Source organism: Hypanus sabinus, chromosome 5 (assembly GCF_030144855.1).
Source record: "Hypanus sabinus isolate sHypSab1 chromosome 5, sHypSab1.hap1, whole genome shotgun sequence".
Classification (NCBI taxonomy): domain Eukaryota; kingdom Metazoa; phylum Chordata; class Chondrichthyes; order Myliobatiformes; family Dasyatidae; genus Hypanus; species Hypanus sabinus.
Window position 1 is genome coordinate 150,152,077 of NC_082710.1, and position 15,118 is coordinate 150,167,194.

Genomic DNA, 15,118 nt, shown 5'->3' on the forward strand with positions numbered 1-15,118 from the left:
AGGAGGCCACAACGGGAGCACCGGATTCAGCAGATGACCCCAGCAGACTTACAGGTGAAGTGTCGTCTCACCTGGAAGGACTGTTTGGGGCCCTGAATGGTCGTGAGGGAGGAGGCGTAGGGGAGCACTTGTTCCGCTTGCAATGTTAAGCGCCAGGAGGGAAGACAATGAGGGATGAATGAACAAGGGCGTCACGAAGGGAACGATCCCTGCGGAAAGCAAAAGGTGCAAAGAAGGGAAAGATGTGCTTGATGGTGGGATCTTATTGGAAATGGTGAAAGTTATGGAGAATTATGTGCTGGACTCGGAGGTTAGTGTGGTGGTAGGAGAGGACAAGTGGAACCATGTGTCTGGTGTGGTGGCGGGCAGATGGGGTGAGGGCAGACGTGTGCAAAATGGGAGCAATGCGGACGAGGGCAGTGTTGTTGGTGGAGGAAGGGAAGCCCTTTTCTTTGAAGGAGGAGGACACCTCCATAGTTCTGGAATGAAAAGCCTCATCCTGAGAGCAGATGTGGCAGAAACAGAGGAATTGAGAGAGGGGGGTGGCATTTTGACAAGTAACAGGGTGGGGAGAGGTACAGTCCAGGTAGCTGTGAGAATCGATGGGTTTATAAAAGATATTAGTAGATAAGCCTTCTCCAGCATTAGCCCAATCGAGAAGGGGGGCAGAGGTGTCGGAAATTGACTGTCCTCAAGTCCTGCAAGGGAAATTCTGCAGATGCTGGAAATCCAAGCAACACACACAAAATGCTGGAGACTGGATGTGTGTATTGATTGGAGCTGGAAGTCGATTGCCGGGAAAGGATGTTAGATATTCTCCCCCCAGTCAGCAATGAGGATCCACTCCTAGGTCAGCAGGCTAACTCTCTTCTCGGCCTCTTGATCACGACGAGGTCACCATGATATTACACCTGATCTTAGTCGAAAGGCCGAAAAACGGCATCGCAGATCGAAGCAATGAAGGGGGGAGGCTTAATTGGAGAATTACAGTGTAAACCTCAACGGACTGAATAAATAAGGCAGCCACGCCTCTGAGTTAAGGCGGGAAGATTAAAGTAATTAATTTGAATCATTGAATCCATTAGGCCAGTCTCACAACTGCCACCTGTGTTTTTGTCCTTGCCCGCCAGCCCCGGGATGGATTTGGACAGCGCTGACCTCAGTTTCCGCGAGGAGCTGCAGTGCCCAATCTGCTTGGAGCTCTTCGTGGATCCCGTCGTTCTGGGCTGCGGCCACAATTTCTGCCGGTCCTGCGTCGAGGGGTACTGGCGCCATCAGATTCCCGACCCCTGCTGCCCCGCATGCCGCGAGCCGGCCGGCGCGTCCACCCTGCGGCCCAACGGGGCGGTGAGGCAGCTGAGCGAGGCGTCCCGGACTCTGGCGGACCTCTACTGTGAGCAGCACGGCCTCCGGCTCAAACTCTTCTGTGACACCGACCTGCGGCTCATCTGCCTCGGCTGCCGAGACGGACCGGGGCACCGGGAACACCAGGCCAGCCCGGTCGGCGAGGCCGCCAGGTTCTACAGGGTAGGGAAGGAGGGGTGGTTGGAAGGGGATAGGCTTCTCATTTTCACACCGAACCTGAGCCTTGCAGACTACTGGTAGATAACACTCGAATGACCCCGCTGGAGGCGTAGTCAGCTAAGGGGTCAAGTTCTGTAGAAATGCATATACAGTGCGGAAACGGGCACTGCCAACCAGCTGTCTACACTGACCCCATTTCATTCTCTTCACTTACCTCTCAATTCCCCCCTCGCTCATTTAGAGCGATTTATAGCAGCCACTTGAATTGTATTTCCACCAGTCCTTTAAAATCAACCCCACACCGGCTCATTCTGGAATTTCCTGTCTGGGTGTCTCAGTGTATCACTCAGACCCGCCCTCTCCTGTTGGAAACAGCCCTAATCTACTCCCCATTCTTCTCCAAAGTTCGGACATGAACTGACATATCAGTCACAATGTATTTATTTAAATGTATTTGACCCCTCATGGAGACCTTTAACCTGGACCGACGTCACGAAACTAAGTGACCCATGCAGCCATGTCTTTCTCTAACTGTTCCTCCTGCCTCCCAACCCCTCCCTATCATGTTCCAGTTCTCCGGTGTATAGCCCCATCTTTTCCCCCTCATCCTTTTCCACCTACATCCTTCCTCTGAAGACACTTGTATACTCAGGACCCCTCACCTGCCCCCCTGTCCCTCCTGTCCCTGCCTTTCCCCCAGTGACCCTCTCATAAGTGCTTCTCCCTTCCCGCAGGGTGAGCTGCAGCTGGAGATCTCTACAGTAGAAGATCGATCATGCGCCTTCAGGTACCTCCTGTGTAATGAGCAAGACAAAGTTTCTGCCTTGCAGGTAATATTTGCAATTGACAGCCCAGAATTGGTTCTCCAAGCTGCAATCCCACCAGTTGTTTTTGAAATAATCTGGACTGGTTGGCACACCAGTTTAAACTAACAATAGTGTTTGGAATAATGAGGTTTGGGATTTGACACTGTCAATTGGGTTCAGCTGTCTTTTTTGGTGTGGCTTTCCTGACTTGCCACGAAGGTTTGAGGTGTGTAGACTGGTGTAGGTGTGTGAGAGAGAGAAGGTAGACTAAAGCTGGCCAGAGTACAATGGTGACTGCTGGACTTTGTAAGATGAGCATTGTTCTGTCCTTTTTTTTTTGGGCAGTATCCTTGACTTGGAGATGTGTCTTCTCTGTGAAGTCAACAGGCCCATTGTGGGTAGGACTTGGACCCCCTCACAAGTGGGGTATGAGGTCCCTGAGGGGACAGGCAGGTAGGGAGGGAGGTCCCCTCTGGGGTTGCATGCCCCATCTGATTCTCACTCCCATGACCAATGTTCATAGAAACTAGGATGTGGTTTGTGCAAGGTGCCTCTTGGAGTTCAGCAAGAGTGAAACACTTGTGCAAGGTGGGCATGTGGTGAGTCTTCATCTTGTATGCCTTAATGAGAATAAGGCCACCGGGAAGTTCTGGTTTTGGCAGATGAAGCAGAGGTGCTGGACAAAGCGGTCAGTTTTGACCAATGTGGAGGAGCCACATTGGAGGTGCCAGACACAACAAATGACCCCAGCAGAATTGTAGGTGAAGTGTTGACTCACCTGGAAGGACTATTTGGGCCCCGAATGGATGTGGGGGAAGGAGGTGAAGGGGCAGATGTACCACTTCAACTGCTTGCAGGGTTAAGTGCAGGGAGGGACGAATGGATAAGGGGATCATAGAGGGATTGATCCCTGTGGAAAGTAGAGTGAGGGGGAGGTGAAGGTGTGATTGGTGTGGAGAACGATCTGTTGGATGTGGAGGCTGATGGGGTGGTAGGTAAGGGCAAGAGGAACTCCATCTCTATTAAGGTGGCAGGAAGATATGAGCATGGTCATCTGGGAAATGGGGGAGATGTGAATGAGGGCAGCATCAATAGTGAAGGTAGAGAAACCCCATTCCTGTCGAGTGCTGCTGGAAAGACATCAACTCAGTGAAGGTGCCCTTTGGTCTACCTGAAGTTTGTTGGTCTTCCAGCACAGTGAGATGTTCGCAAGGGAATGTTATCAACTGGCATTTTCCAGCCTGCTGGTGGAGGGGCTGAGGGATGCATACAAGCTTGGTGCAACGAGTACCAAAACTCTGTGGGGCAAGACCTGCACCTTCACATGAAGTTCAGAGTTGGGCAGGGAGATCCCTCCAACATTGAAAGGGTATGTCGCCCCAGGAGACAACATCAGTGGCAATGTCAGCACTACTAAATGTAATTGCTATGAATGTAAAAATTTGACACTATTTTGTATGTTTTTTTATTATGACTAGAGTTTTAATTTTAAAAATGTATTGAGAGTACCAAGGACTGTACCTGGTAGTGTTTGGAACTAATAAATGGATTACAATGTGCAATACATGATTATGTTCAGCAAATGGGCTGTTCTGGTGAACAGTAACCTTTCTAAAAACAGTGGGTTGTTGGAAGTTGTAGGGAATAGAAGGAGAGGATAGAAGGAAGCAAATTTCTTTACCGGAAGAAGAAATCTTTCTTCATGCTATCAGGTTGGCAGCTACCCAGGCAGAATATATTGTGTTGCTCCTCCACCCTGAGGTTGGCTTTATTGTGGCACAAGAGGAGGCCATGGACTAACATGTCAGAATTGGAATTAAAATGTAGGTTTTTCTTTTTCATTGTAGAGAAGCTCTGAGCAACTGTTGCTCCACATCAGGGAGCAGTTTGCACAGATGCACTCCTTTCTGCAGGAAAGGGAGGAGAGCTTGTGTCGGGAGCTGGTGGTGCACAAGAACCACATCCTGCAGCAGATCCAGGGTAACCTACAGAAGATCCAGAAAGGGCTGGATTCCCTGGATAGCCGGCATGAAGAGTTAAGGACACATCAGGCTCAGGAGAGCGACATTGAGTTCCTGAAGGTAGGGCAATGTGGGTGCCTGTTCCACAAATGGACATTGGTGATCGGGCAGTGCAGCCGATGCTGTGTACAGTGACTGTTAAAACATGGAAATACCAAACCTGAAGCCCATCACCATTCCATCTGCCAGTTCTCTGCCTATTCTCCCAATCCAGGTCCTTCATCACAGAGCAGAAGGAACAGCACTGGATCAGTGGTGGGAAGCAGTTGGGACATCGAGTACAACACAGTACAGGCCCTTTAGCCCACAATGTTGCACCATCCTTTTAGCCTAACCAAAATCAATTTAATCCTTCCCACATAGAAAAGTAGAGGGTTATTGTCTATCATCCTCTGTCTATCTGAGTCTCTTAAATGTCCTTAATACACCTTCCTCTGCCACTGCCCCAGCAGTGCTTTCCTGCACCTATCATTGTTTATTTAAAAAAGCACACCGCCTCTGTCATCGCTCCTATACTTTCTTCCAATTAGCTTAAAATGACGTCCTCTTGTATCAGGCATTTCTCCCCTGGGGAAAAAGAGGTTATTGCTGCCCAAATCACCCAAGTGCTCCAGATCGCAAAATTTACTATCTCTCGAGTTTCCATCTCCCTCCTGTCGGGGCAACCCAGTGAGATCATCCCATCACACGGAAGCTTAAACACAAGAGCGGGAACTGTTTGGATTTTAGATTTTGTGCCACAATTTTCAAATGTGTGGATTATCAAACGGGGCAGAAGCTGGGTGTGGGGGTGTTAATGGACCAGCAGAGGACAGCTGTAAGTGGGGATGAAACCATCAAATTCTCTCCTACATCAGCTCTTTCATTGCTGTAACCATTCTCGTTGACCTCTGGACCCTCTCCAATGCCAGCTCATCTTTTGGATAAGGAGCCCAAAACTGCTCACCATACCCCGTGCAGACTGAATAATGCCTTGTAAAGCCTCAGCATTTCATCCTTTCTCTTGTATTCTAGTTCTCTTGAATGTGCTAACATTGTGTTTGCCTGATCACCAGTTCAACCTGCAAGGTAACCTTTATGGAATTCTGCACAAGGACTGCATAGTGTCTTTGCATCTCTGAATTTTGAATTTTCTCCCAGTTTAGCAAATATTCCATGTCTTTATTCCTTCTACCAAAGTGCATGACCATGCAGTTGACACTATATTCCATCTGCCAGTTCTTTGCCTATTCTCCCAATCCAAGTCCTTCTGCAGACTCTCTGCTTCAACAGTACCAGCCCCTCCACCTATCTTTGTATCACCTGCAAACTTGGCCATGAAGCCATCAGTTCTGTCATCCGAGTCATTGATGTATAATGTAAAGATGCGGTCCTAATAGCAACCCCTGCAGAACACTCGGTCACCGGCAGCCAACCAGAATAGTCTTCTATGCTAGTGTATTTCCTGTAATTCCGCGGCCTCCTTTCCTGTTAAGCATCCTTGTGAAAAGGCCTTCTGAAAATTCAAAGGAACAATATCCACTGACTCTCCTTCAGTGACTATCCACTGAATATCCTACCTGTTATTTCCACAAAAACTTCCAACATATTTGTCAAGCAAGATTTTCCCCTTTTAGAAAACCCCTTTTGCCTACTTTATCATGCCCTTCCAAGTACCCTGAAACATCATCTTTAATAATAGACTCCAACTTTCTATTGAAGTCAGGCTAACTGGCCTATAATTTCCTGTCTCTCTCCCTTAGAGTGAAGTGACACTTGCAATTTTCCAGTCCTCTGGAACCATTTGAGAACCTAGAGATACTTGAAAGACCACCTTCAGAACCCTGGGGTATAGTCCATCTGGTTCAGGTGACTTATCTACTTTCAGCTTCCCAAGCACCTTCTTAGTAATAGGAACTGCACTAACTTCTGCCCCCGTCACTCTTCAATTTCCACCATACTGCTAGTGTCTTCCACAGTGAAGACTGAGGAAAAATACTTCAGTCTGACTTTTTTGTCCATTACTACCTCTCCCGAGTCATTTTCTAGTGGTCCAATATCTACATTCACCTCATTTTTTTTATTATCTGAAAAATACTTTTGGTATTCTTTTATATTACTGGCTAGCTTACCTTCATATTTCATCTTTTCTCCCTGTTTGGCTTTTTTTAGTTGCTTTCTGTTGGTTTTTAAAAGCTTCACAATCCTCTATTTTCCCACTAATTTTTTTTTGCTTTATTCTATGCCCTCTTTTGCTTTTATCCTGCTTTTGACTTCCCTTGTCAGCTACAGTGGCCTCATCCTCCCTTTAGAATACTACTTCATCTCTGGGATTATCTATCCTGAACCTTCTAAATTGCCTCCAGAAATTCCAGCCTCTGCTGTTCTGTTATTTCTGCTAACATGCCATTTCCAATCAACTTTGCCCAGCTCCCCTCCCATGCCTCTGCAATTCACTATAATACAGATTCATCTCCCTCTCAAGCTGCAGGGTGAAATCTATCATTTCATGATCACTGCCTCTTGGAAAGGGTTCCTCTTGTATGTACAGTAAGATGCCAGAAAATGGCCAGCAATATCATAAAGGATCACACCCATCCTTTTATGGGCTGTTTGTTCCACTCCCATCAGGGAAGAAGCTACACAGCATCCACACCAGGACCACTGGACTCTAAAACAGTTACATCCCCCAAGACATTAGGCTGATCAACACCTCCACCCATGAGCCCACCCCACCACGACCTCTATGTACACACCACTACCATCCCTTTATGTACATACGAAGTTTATCTATACAACGGTCACTTGTACATTGTTTTATAGGATAGCTTTTGTATTTAATGCTTTTTTAATTGTTCTTTGAGCTTATTATGTTTTTAATGCTGTAGTGGATCTGAAATAATAATCATGCTCTTCACGCACGTACTGAAGAATAGAAATAGACAATAGACAATAGGTGCAGAAGTAGACCATTTGGCCCCTCAAGTCTGCACCGCCATTCTGAGATCATGGCTGCTCATTCACTATCAATACCCAGTCCCTGCCTTGTCCCCATATCCCTTGATTCCCCTATCCATCAGATATCTATCTAGCTCCTTCTTGAAAGCATCCAGAGAATTGGCCTCCACCTTCTTCCGAGGCAGTGCATTCCACACCTCCACAACTCTCTGGGAGAAGAAGTTCTTCCTCAACTCTGTTTTAAATAACTGACCTCTTATTCTCAATCCATGCCCTCTGGTACTGGACTCTCCCAATATCTGGAACATATTTCCTGCCTCAATCCTATCAAATCCTTTAATTATCTTAAACGTTTCAATCAGATCCCCTCTCAATCTCCTCAATTCCAGTGTGTACAAGCCCAATCTCTCCAATCTCTCTTCGTAAGACAGCCCTGCCATTCCAGGAATCAACCTAGTGAATCTACGCTGCACTTCCTCAATTGCCAGAATGTACTTTGAATCTTGAAGCTGCTGTTTGTAAACTGTCTCCACATTCCCTCAAACTGTAAACCCCTTTGGTTCAGACAGTCCCATTTCAGCTCCTTGCTAATGAAATCAATTTTTCCCGTTTATTCCATTGTATTGTATTCTATGCCACTCAGTTTTGGCTTGTTTTGTGTGTGTCTGATAAAATACATTCTTGAATAGAATTGTGCAATCTCCCAGGCTATGACCTTGTACCTTGTTTACCTGCTCTGCAATTGCCCTGTTGCTGTTGCATTTTATTCTGCATTGTTCCACCTCAATTAAGCTGTATTCTGATTTCTGTGAACAATATGCAAGAGAAGCTTTTCACTGGATCTCGGTACACGTGACAGAATAAACCAACTCCAGTGGCTCAGTTTGTTCATGCAAGAGCTGGGATTTGTTGGTCAAATTCAGATTGATGTGTCCTCCTCTCTTCTCCCTACAGACAGTGAAAAGCCTAAGGTAGGTGGACACTCCGTGCTCATTTTTGCTGACTCGACCTCTGGGTTCTTGTTCAACCTGCCACAATACCGCTTTAACAGGCTGGATAACATCCAGATGCCCAGTGAGGTGCCTGCCACGCTGCCCTTGGGAGAGTTCAAGGGACCCCTGCAGTACAAGGTGTGGCGAGAGATGAAAGACTTCATTGGCCCAGGTAGGACAACCTCCATTCATTCCATGTGTAGGTGTTACTGGCAATACTGGGGGTGCTTCTGATCCTACATCACTAGTGTTTTCTCTGGAGGGTCAGAGCGGAGACCTGAAGTTCATAAAATTGAGAGGCCGTCAGTAGACAGCCTGTACCACTTTCTCAAGGTTGAAATGCCTTGCTATAGGACATGCATGAGAAGCGGATGTAAAGGGGCAAGGAAGTAGATGTAAGGGACATGTTTTTAGAGTGCCGGGAGTCTGGAATGTGCTGCCAGGGATTATGGTGGAGGCAAATCCAACAGTTTACCAATAGGCCTTTTGAGGGTGAGTGGATCAAAATCCTTTGATTGGACCCTGCTCAGGTAGATTTCCCCTCCCTGAAGGTTGCTTAAGTGACCTATCCAGCTGGCTGTGAACATGAACTTGCATTGATGTAGCACATGGTATAGCCTCACTTATGACCTGTATCAGGTATTCTACCAAGCCTCTTGATGTGATTTTTTTTGTATGTTTTTTCCCCTATTAGGACATGACTGGTGGAACTGGGCCAGCACGATCGCACTGGGATGTGCAGGAGGGTGGTGGTAGGTGGGAGGGTGTACCCAGGTTTCTTGACTGTTGAGCAATAAGTTGATGTTGGAAATTTTGCACAGAATGTCTGAAAATTCCCAACATAATGGAGCCCTCTGGAAAGAGTCAGTTCCTAGCCTGAGGGGTTTGGTGGGGGGTGGGGGAAGAGAGGAAAGAATCATTAGTAATATTACAGAGCCAAAAAACTTCACAAAGGAGAGTGGTCCTAATGAAATATCTCTATGGCCCAGTGGATCACTTGGCTTTGTGAATGTTAAGTTTCAAAGCCAATCACCCAAGTTCTAATTCAATTTATTATCAAAATATGTATATATCACCATATGCCAAGATTCATTTTCTTGCGGGCATTCACAATAGATGCGGAGAAACATTAGAATCAATGCAAACTTACGTGCAGAGACGGACAAACAGCCAATGTGCATAAGAAGACAAATTGGTTAAAAAAAAGAGTAAGCAATAAATAAAATTGAAAACCTGAGTAATGGTCCTTGAAAGTGAGTCCATCGGTTGTGGAATCAGTTCAGTGCTGAGGTGAGTGATGTTATCCATACTGTTCTTGGACCTGGAGCTGTGGGACCTAAGGCTCCTGTTCCTTGTCCCCAATGGCAGTAGCGAGAAGGAGCACGGCCTGGATGGTGGATGCCGCTTTCTTGTGGCTGTGCTCCTTTGAAATGTGTTCAATATTGGGGGGGAAAATGCTTTAGTCTGAAGTGGCTACTGGTATGTAATGTTTTTACTCTGTTTTCTGCCAGTCCCCGCCTCTCTCACACTGGACCCGAACTCTGCACACCATAAGCTCCTGGTCTCAGAGGACCTGACCCAGGTGCGCCTGACTGACAGCAGGCAGCAGCACCTTCCCTCCGCTGACCGCTTCGACCCCTGCGTCAACATCCTGGCCGCTCAGGGCTTCAGCTCTGGAAGGCACTACTGGGAGGTGGAGGTGGGCACCAAGACGGCCTGGGACCTGGGTCTGGCCCGCGAGTCTGTCCAGAGGAAGGGCTGCCTCACCCTGTCACCAGTGGATGGCTACTGGACCATTTGGCTACGGAATGGCAAGGAGTACAAGGCTCTCGACTGGTCCACAATCCCTCTGCATCTCTCCGTCAAGCCCAGGAGGGTGGGAATCTACCTGGACTATGAGGAAGGCCAGGTGTCCTTCTATAATGCTGATGACATGTCCCACCTCTACACTTTCATGGACACCTTTACCGAGAGGCTCTTCCCCTATTTCAGCCCATACTTGAACTGCGGGGACAATTCTGAGGGCCTGACTCTGTGCAGACTGAAGCTGTAGCGCACACATGTCCCAGTCCTCCCCTGCCTCACTGCGGGCTTGCCACTTCCCAGCACCCCCACTGCAAGCTGGCATGGTTTTGATGAGCCAAGTGTGTCAAGAATTAGACACCGTCAATTTCCATTAAATGCACACAACCCCTGGCACTGGTTGACCTCTGTTACTGCAAGCACAACATTAAAAATCCTTGTAAAGCTATTAGCTGCAGATGCGTCAAATCCATGGGAGGGGGGTGGAGGAAAGCGAGTTGGGTTAAGTGTTGGAAACACTCATCAGGGTGGATGGCATCTGGGAAGAGAAATAGTTAATGTTCCAGGAAGCTGCAGATCCTGAAAGCTGAAGCAAAAGATAAACTGGAGAAACTCAGTGGGTCAGGCAGCATCTGTGGAGGGAAAGGGGATGGTGTCGGTCTGGAGTTGAGTCCCTGCATCAGGCAGGATCCCTCTCCCTAAACGTCACTGGTGTAAATGAACAGTGTTAACCTGAAAAGTTGATATTCAATTTCCCTCCACGGATCCTGTCTGAGTTGCCGAGTTCCTCCAGCACCTTGTGATCAGATTCCAGCGATTGTAGAACCTCTTCTCTCCACAGGGAGAGTTAGATTTGCACTCTCACCCTGGCTCTGGTCATCAGCTTGCATTTGTATAGCACCCTGCAGAGCCTTGGGCTAACTGAACTTGCTTTTCTGGGGTTGAACAGCTGTTGTACCCAGGTACCCAGTAACCAATATACCACCTGCATCAAACTCCTGCTCCACCTGTTATGGTGACGGCAGGTGGAGCTGCTGGCTCACAACTGGATTTGAACCTGAGCTTGTCTGCTGTCCGTGTGGAGTTTGCATGCCTTCCCTGTGACCCCAGGAGCTTTGGTTTCCCTCCATGTCCCAAAGATGTGTGAGTCAGTGGGATGATTGGCTGCTACAAGTGGGCGAGGGGTAGAGGATGGGAATGTGGAGAGAATAAGATGGGATCAGTGAAAGAGGCTGCTTCATCGCTGGCATGGACTCAATGGGCTGAAGGGTCTGTTTCCATGCTGTGGGACCAGCAGGGCTATTGAACTTGACGCAGCATCCCCTGCCCTCACTTTTATTTATCAGCTCCCACAATCAAGGGAATAGCAAGGAAGGGGGGGACCTTGCCATGCAAGTCTGAGGATCCTGGAACATGGCAGCTCGTGGTGAAAATGGTGCATGGGATTATCCAGAACAGTGAGTATGAGGTTGTTGGACAATTCTATAAAGCACAGGTTAAGCCTCTGCTGGAGTACTGTCCCCACGAAATGTAATGATGTGATTGTACTGTGGAGGGTGCAAAGCTGGTTCACTGGGAAGTGACCTGGGATGCAGCTTTGCTCAGGGGAGAGGCTTTGGTGTGGATGAGCAACACAGACACAGTACAAATCTGGGGGCATTGAAAGGTTGGTTTGTGAGAAATATTCCCTGCAAGAGCTCCAGAACCAGGAGGCCTAGGCTTCGGGTGAGGGGATCTGCAGATGAACTTCACCACCTCCCTGCTCCCGGATAGTTGGGGTCTGTATTGCATTGTCTGAGGAGGAGGTGGAAATGGACTCAACATTTAAGAAATATCTAGGTGAGCACATGAGCCACCGAGGCAGTGAGGACTACCCAATGGGATGAGCCTAGATGAGTAGCTGATGGTCAACATCCATCCTGTGGGCCGCTTACTGAGGATGTGACCGACCATGCTAAGGCAGCAGGACTGGAGAAGGTTGTTCTTGAACTGCTGACATGGCAGTCAGGGAGAGGGAGATTCCATACTTGTTTATTTTTAACCTATTTTCTCGTCGACCCTCCTCCCTTTGGCTTACTTAAAACACACCAATGGGTAGTTCACAGAGCCCAAATAATTTACTTGTCTGCAGGTTTGGGAATATTGGAAGAAGCCGGAGAACTCGGGAAACCCAGATGGTCACAGGGAGAAGAGCACACTTTGCACTCGCATGGTATCTGAGATGGGCATCGGACCGGGATTGCTGGAGCTGGGAGTGTGTGGTTTGCCCGCTTCACTGCCCTGCACGTTGCTCACTGCTGATCAGGATTAGCTGGCAGACTTTGCCAGTGCTGAACAACAGCCTGAAGTCGAGGTTTGGGTTACTTGTAGGTAAAATCCAGGTGAGTGGAGATGGTGGACAGGCCAGGAGGTGAACAGAGACCCAGTCCTTTTAAGGGCATCACAGCTTGATGCTGCCCCTCCCCAGATTCATTCCTGAAGACTCCTGTCACCCGGCAACATGGAAAGCACTGGGCTTCTCCGTTCTCAAGATCTCACACTCCGTACACCTTGATTCTAAACTGTACCCGTGTATGAGGCCAGTGCTGGTGATTGCCCACTTGCCAGGTGTTAATGGTTGGGAGGGGGAGACTTGGTTTGAGTTGGCTGAGGATGGAAGAGAGAGTTTGTATTGGGGAAGGAGCTGCTGTCCATTAGCTTGTTCTTCCATGGATTTGGGAAGATTTTGTAGAAATGGCATTAGTAGCATCTTGTGTGCCTTGAGCTGCAAGGTGGTCTTGGTCTCGATGCAGTGGAGCCTGCTGTCCATCTGAGCAGCTGGCCATTCTCTTGGTTGTGTCTGATACTGCCAAACTCAACCAGGGTCAAGGGTCATCTTCATCCACCATACACATGTACATGTATTAGGAATTTGTTGTTTTTGTTGCATGTCACACCATGACCAACAATATTCCACAATTATAAAGAATTATATAAAAAAATAAAGTTGAAGAATGGATACTGAATAAAATGTGCATGAATATATAAATACCAGCATGTATTTACAATATAAACAGGTGTCGGGTGATGAGTATTTGCCTGACAGAAGAAGAATATGTTGTCACAGATCCAAGAAAACGCTGCTTTTGAAGATGCAAGTGATGAAAATTAACAGCAAACTACCCTTGGCTCTGCCTTTCAAGACAAATTCAGTTTATTTTCAGTGAATCATTGGATACAATCACTGGAGGAACGGTCTGAGCTGAACAGACATTGAACTCTGTCCTCGGAGGTCCGTGTCCTGGTACTGAAATCTGTCTAACTCTCTGGAACCAGCCGAGATTTCCCACAGAACCAGTGGGGGATGGGATAAGGAGGGCACAGTGAACAAAAGGCTGGAGGAGCAGGGAGGACCTGCTCACATATTGTAGGAGCAGTTGTAACCAGAGGTTGTGCAAACTGGTAATGGGGAGAACAATATAGCAGTTCTGCTGCTTGGTGAACAGTTAATAAGAATCGTAAACTATTATGATTCAACAGTCCTTCCACGCGAGGCCACACTTGTGCAAATCTGTTTGGGTCGTTGTTGTATATACTAGTCTTGATGTGGCCTCCTCTACATCAGTGAGATGTGTCATAAGTTTGGGGACTGCTTTGTTGAGCACATCTGCTCCATCTGATAAAAGCAGGATTTCCCAGTGGCCAAACATTTTAGTTCCCATCTCCATTCCCATCTCCATTCCCATATGCTATGTCAGTCCATGGCATCCTCCTTCCCTCTTGCCTCTTCTTATCTGCCTTTCACCTCCCCAAGTGCCCCACCCCTTTCCTTTCTCCCCTGATCTACCCTCCTCTCCCATCAGATTCCTGCCCACCAGCTCTTTGTCTTTCCCACCAACTTGGCTTCACCTATCACCTAGCTATTCTCCTTCCCCCTTCCATTTTTTTAATTCTAGTATCTTTCCTTTCCCTTCCTTTCCAGTCTTGAAGAAGGATCTTGGCCCAAAATGTTAACTGTTTATTCGTTTCTATAGATGCTGCCTGACCTGCTAAGTACCTCCAGAACTTTGTGTGTTGCATAAACTATTCTATTATAAAAGAAATGTTTGCCTAGTGGATCAGTTATTTGGCTATTTGGAAAACTGGTAACTAAGAGAATCAGAGTCCAAGTTTTTAGTTTTTCTGGGATGGGATGGGAGGGGAAGAGTGTATTCCTTACACAGTGAGTCAGTGCGCTCTAGAAAGGTGCAGGGTTTTCAGTCACGTCCTGAATGATGCTGGAAATCTGCATCAAATGGACAGACATCATGGGCAGATGGAGAGATGTCAGCCAGCTTCGAGGGAGGGAAACGTTACCATCAGGAAGGAAGTACAGAAGCCTGAAAGCAGATACTCAGTGATTCAGGAACAGTTTCTTCCCCTCTGCCATCTGATTTTCAAATGGACATTGAACCCACCTTAACTCAACTATTTAATAGACCTAATGTAACTCAGTTTTTATTGTGCTCTATATTTATCAGATATCAGATATTTCATTATACTGCTGCCATAAAGTTAACAAATTCCATGACACATGCCGATGATATTAAACCTGATTCTGATAATCTGGCATATTTTCCTGGATTAGTAGATGATTTGAAAAACCCCAACACAGTTTTCTGCCTGTTACACATTGGGACAGCAAACTTCCAGTGAACCTAGTATGTTTGAAGGAAGCAGGAAGCGTATAAACAGTCCAAACCATGTCTCTGGCTGTAAATGCACCCGTATTGCCAACCTCAGTCCAGCCTCTGGACAGCCCAATTTACAGTCTGGACCCCAGCTCACTCTCTGAATGAATGACTAAGCTAGTTGCCCAACCAACAAGGTTTCTGAACAATGTTGATGTGACTTGTCACCTCTTTTGACCAGCAGGTCAGGACTGGCTGTGCAAGTTACCCTGAGGTTGTCCAAGCAGTGATGTCTGAGGAGGGTTGTCAAGGTGTTCCTAGCTGACACTGACTACTCTGGTCCTTAAAAACACCCTCCTTTCTTGGTTATCCACCTGGTGGGACTG

The 15,118-nt window shown here is 47.3% G+C and overlaps 1 protein-coding gene across 1 annotated transcript; it reads left to right on the plus strand.

Moving 5' to 3' along the window:
- The first annotated feature begins 1,128 nt into the window (after positions 1 to 1,128).
- On the plus strand, positions 1,129 to 13,075 carry LOC132394455 (zinc-binding protein A33-like). The gene is made up of 6 exons (XM_059970631.1): positions 1,129 to 1,527; positions 2,259 to 2,354; positions 4,178 to 4,411; positions 8,243 to 8,259; positions 8,340 to 8,452; positions 9,792 to 13,075. Exons 1-6 carry the CDS (start codon positions 1,138 to 1,140, stop codon positions 10,331 to 10,333), a joined length of 1,392 nt encoding a protein of 463 aa, XP_059826614.1. The 5' UTR covers positions 1,129 to 1,137; the 3' UTR covers positions 10,334 to 13,075.
- Positions 13,076 to 15,118: the final 2,043 nt, after the last annotated feature.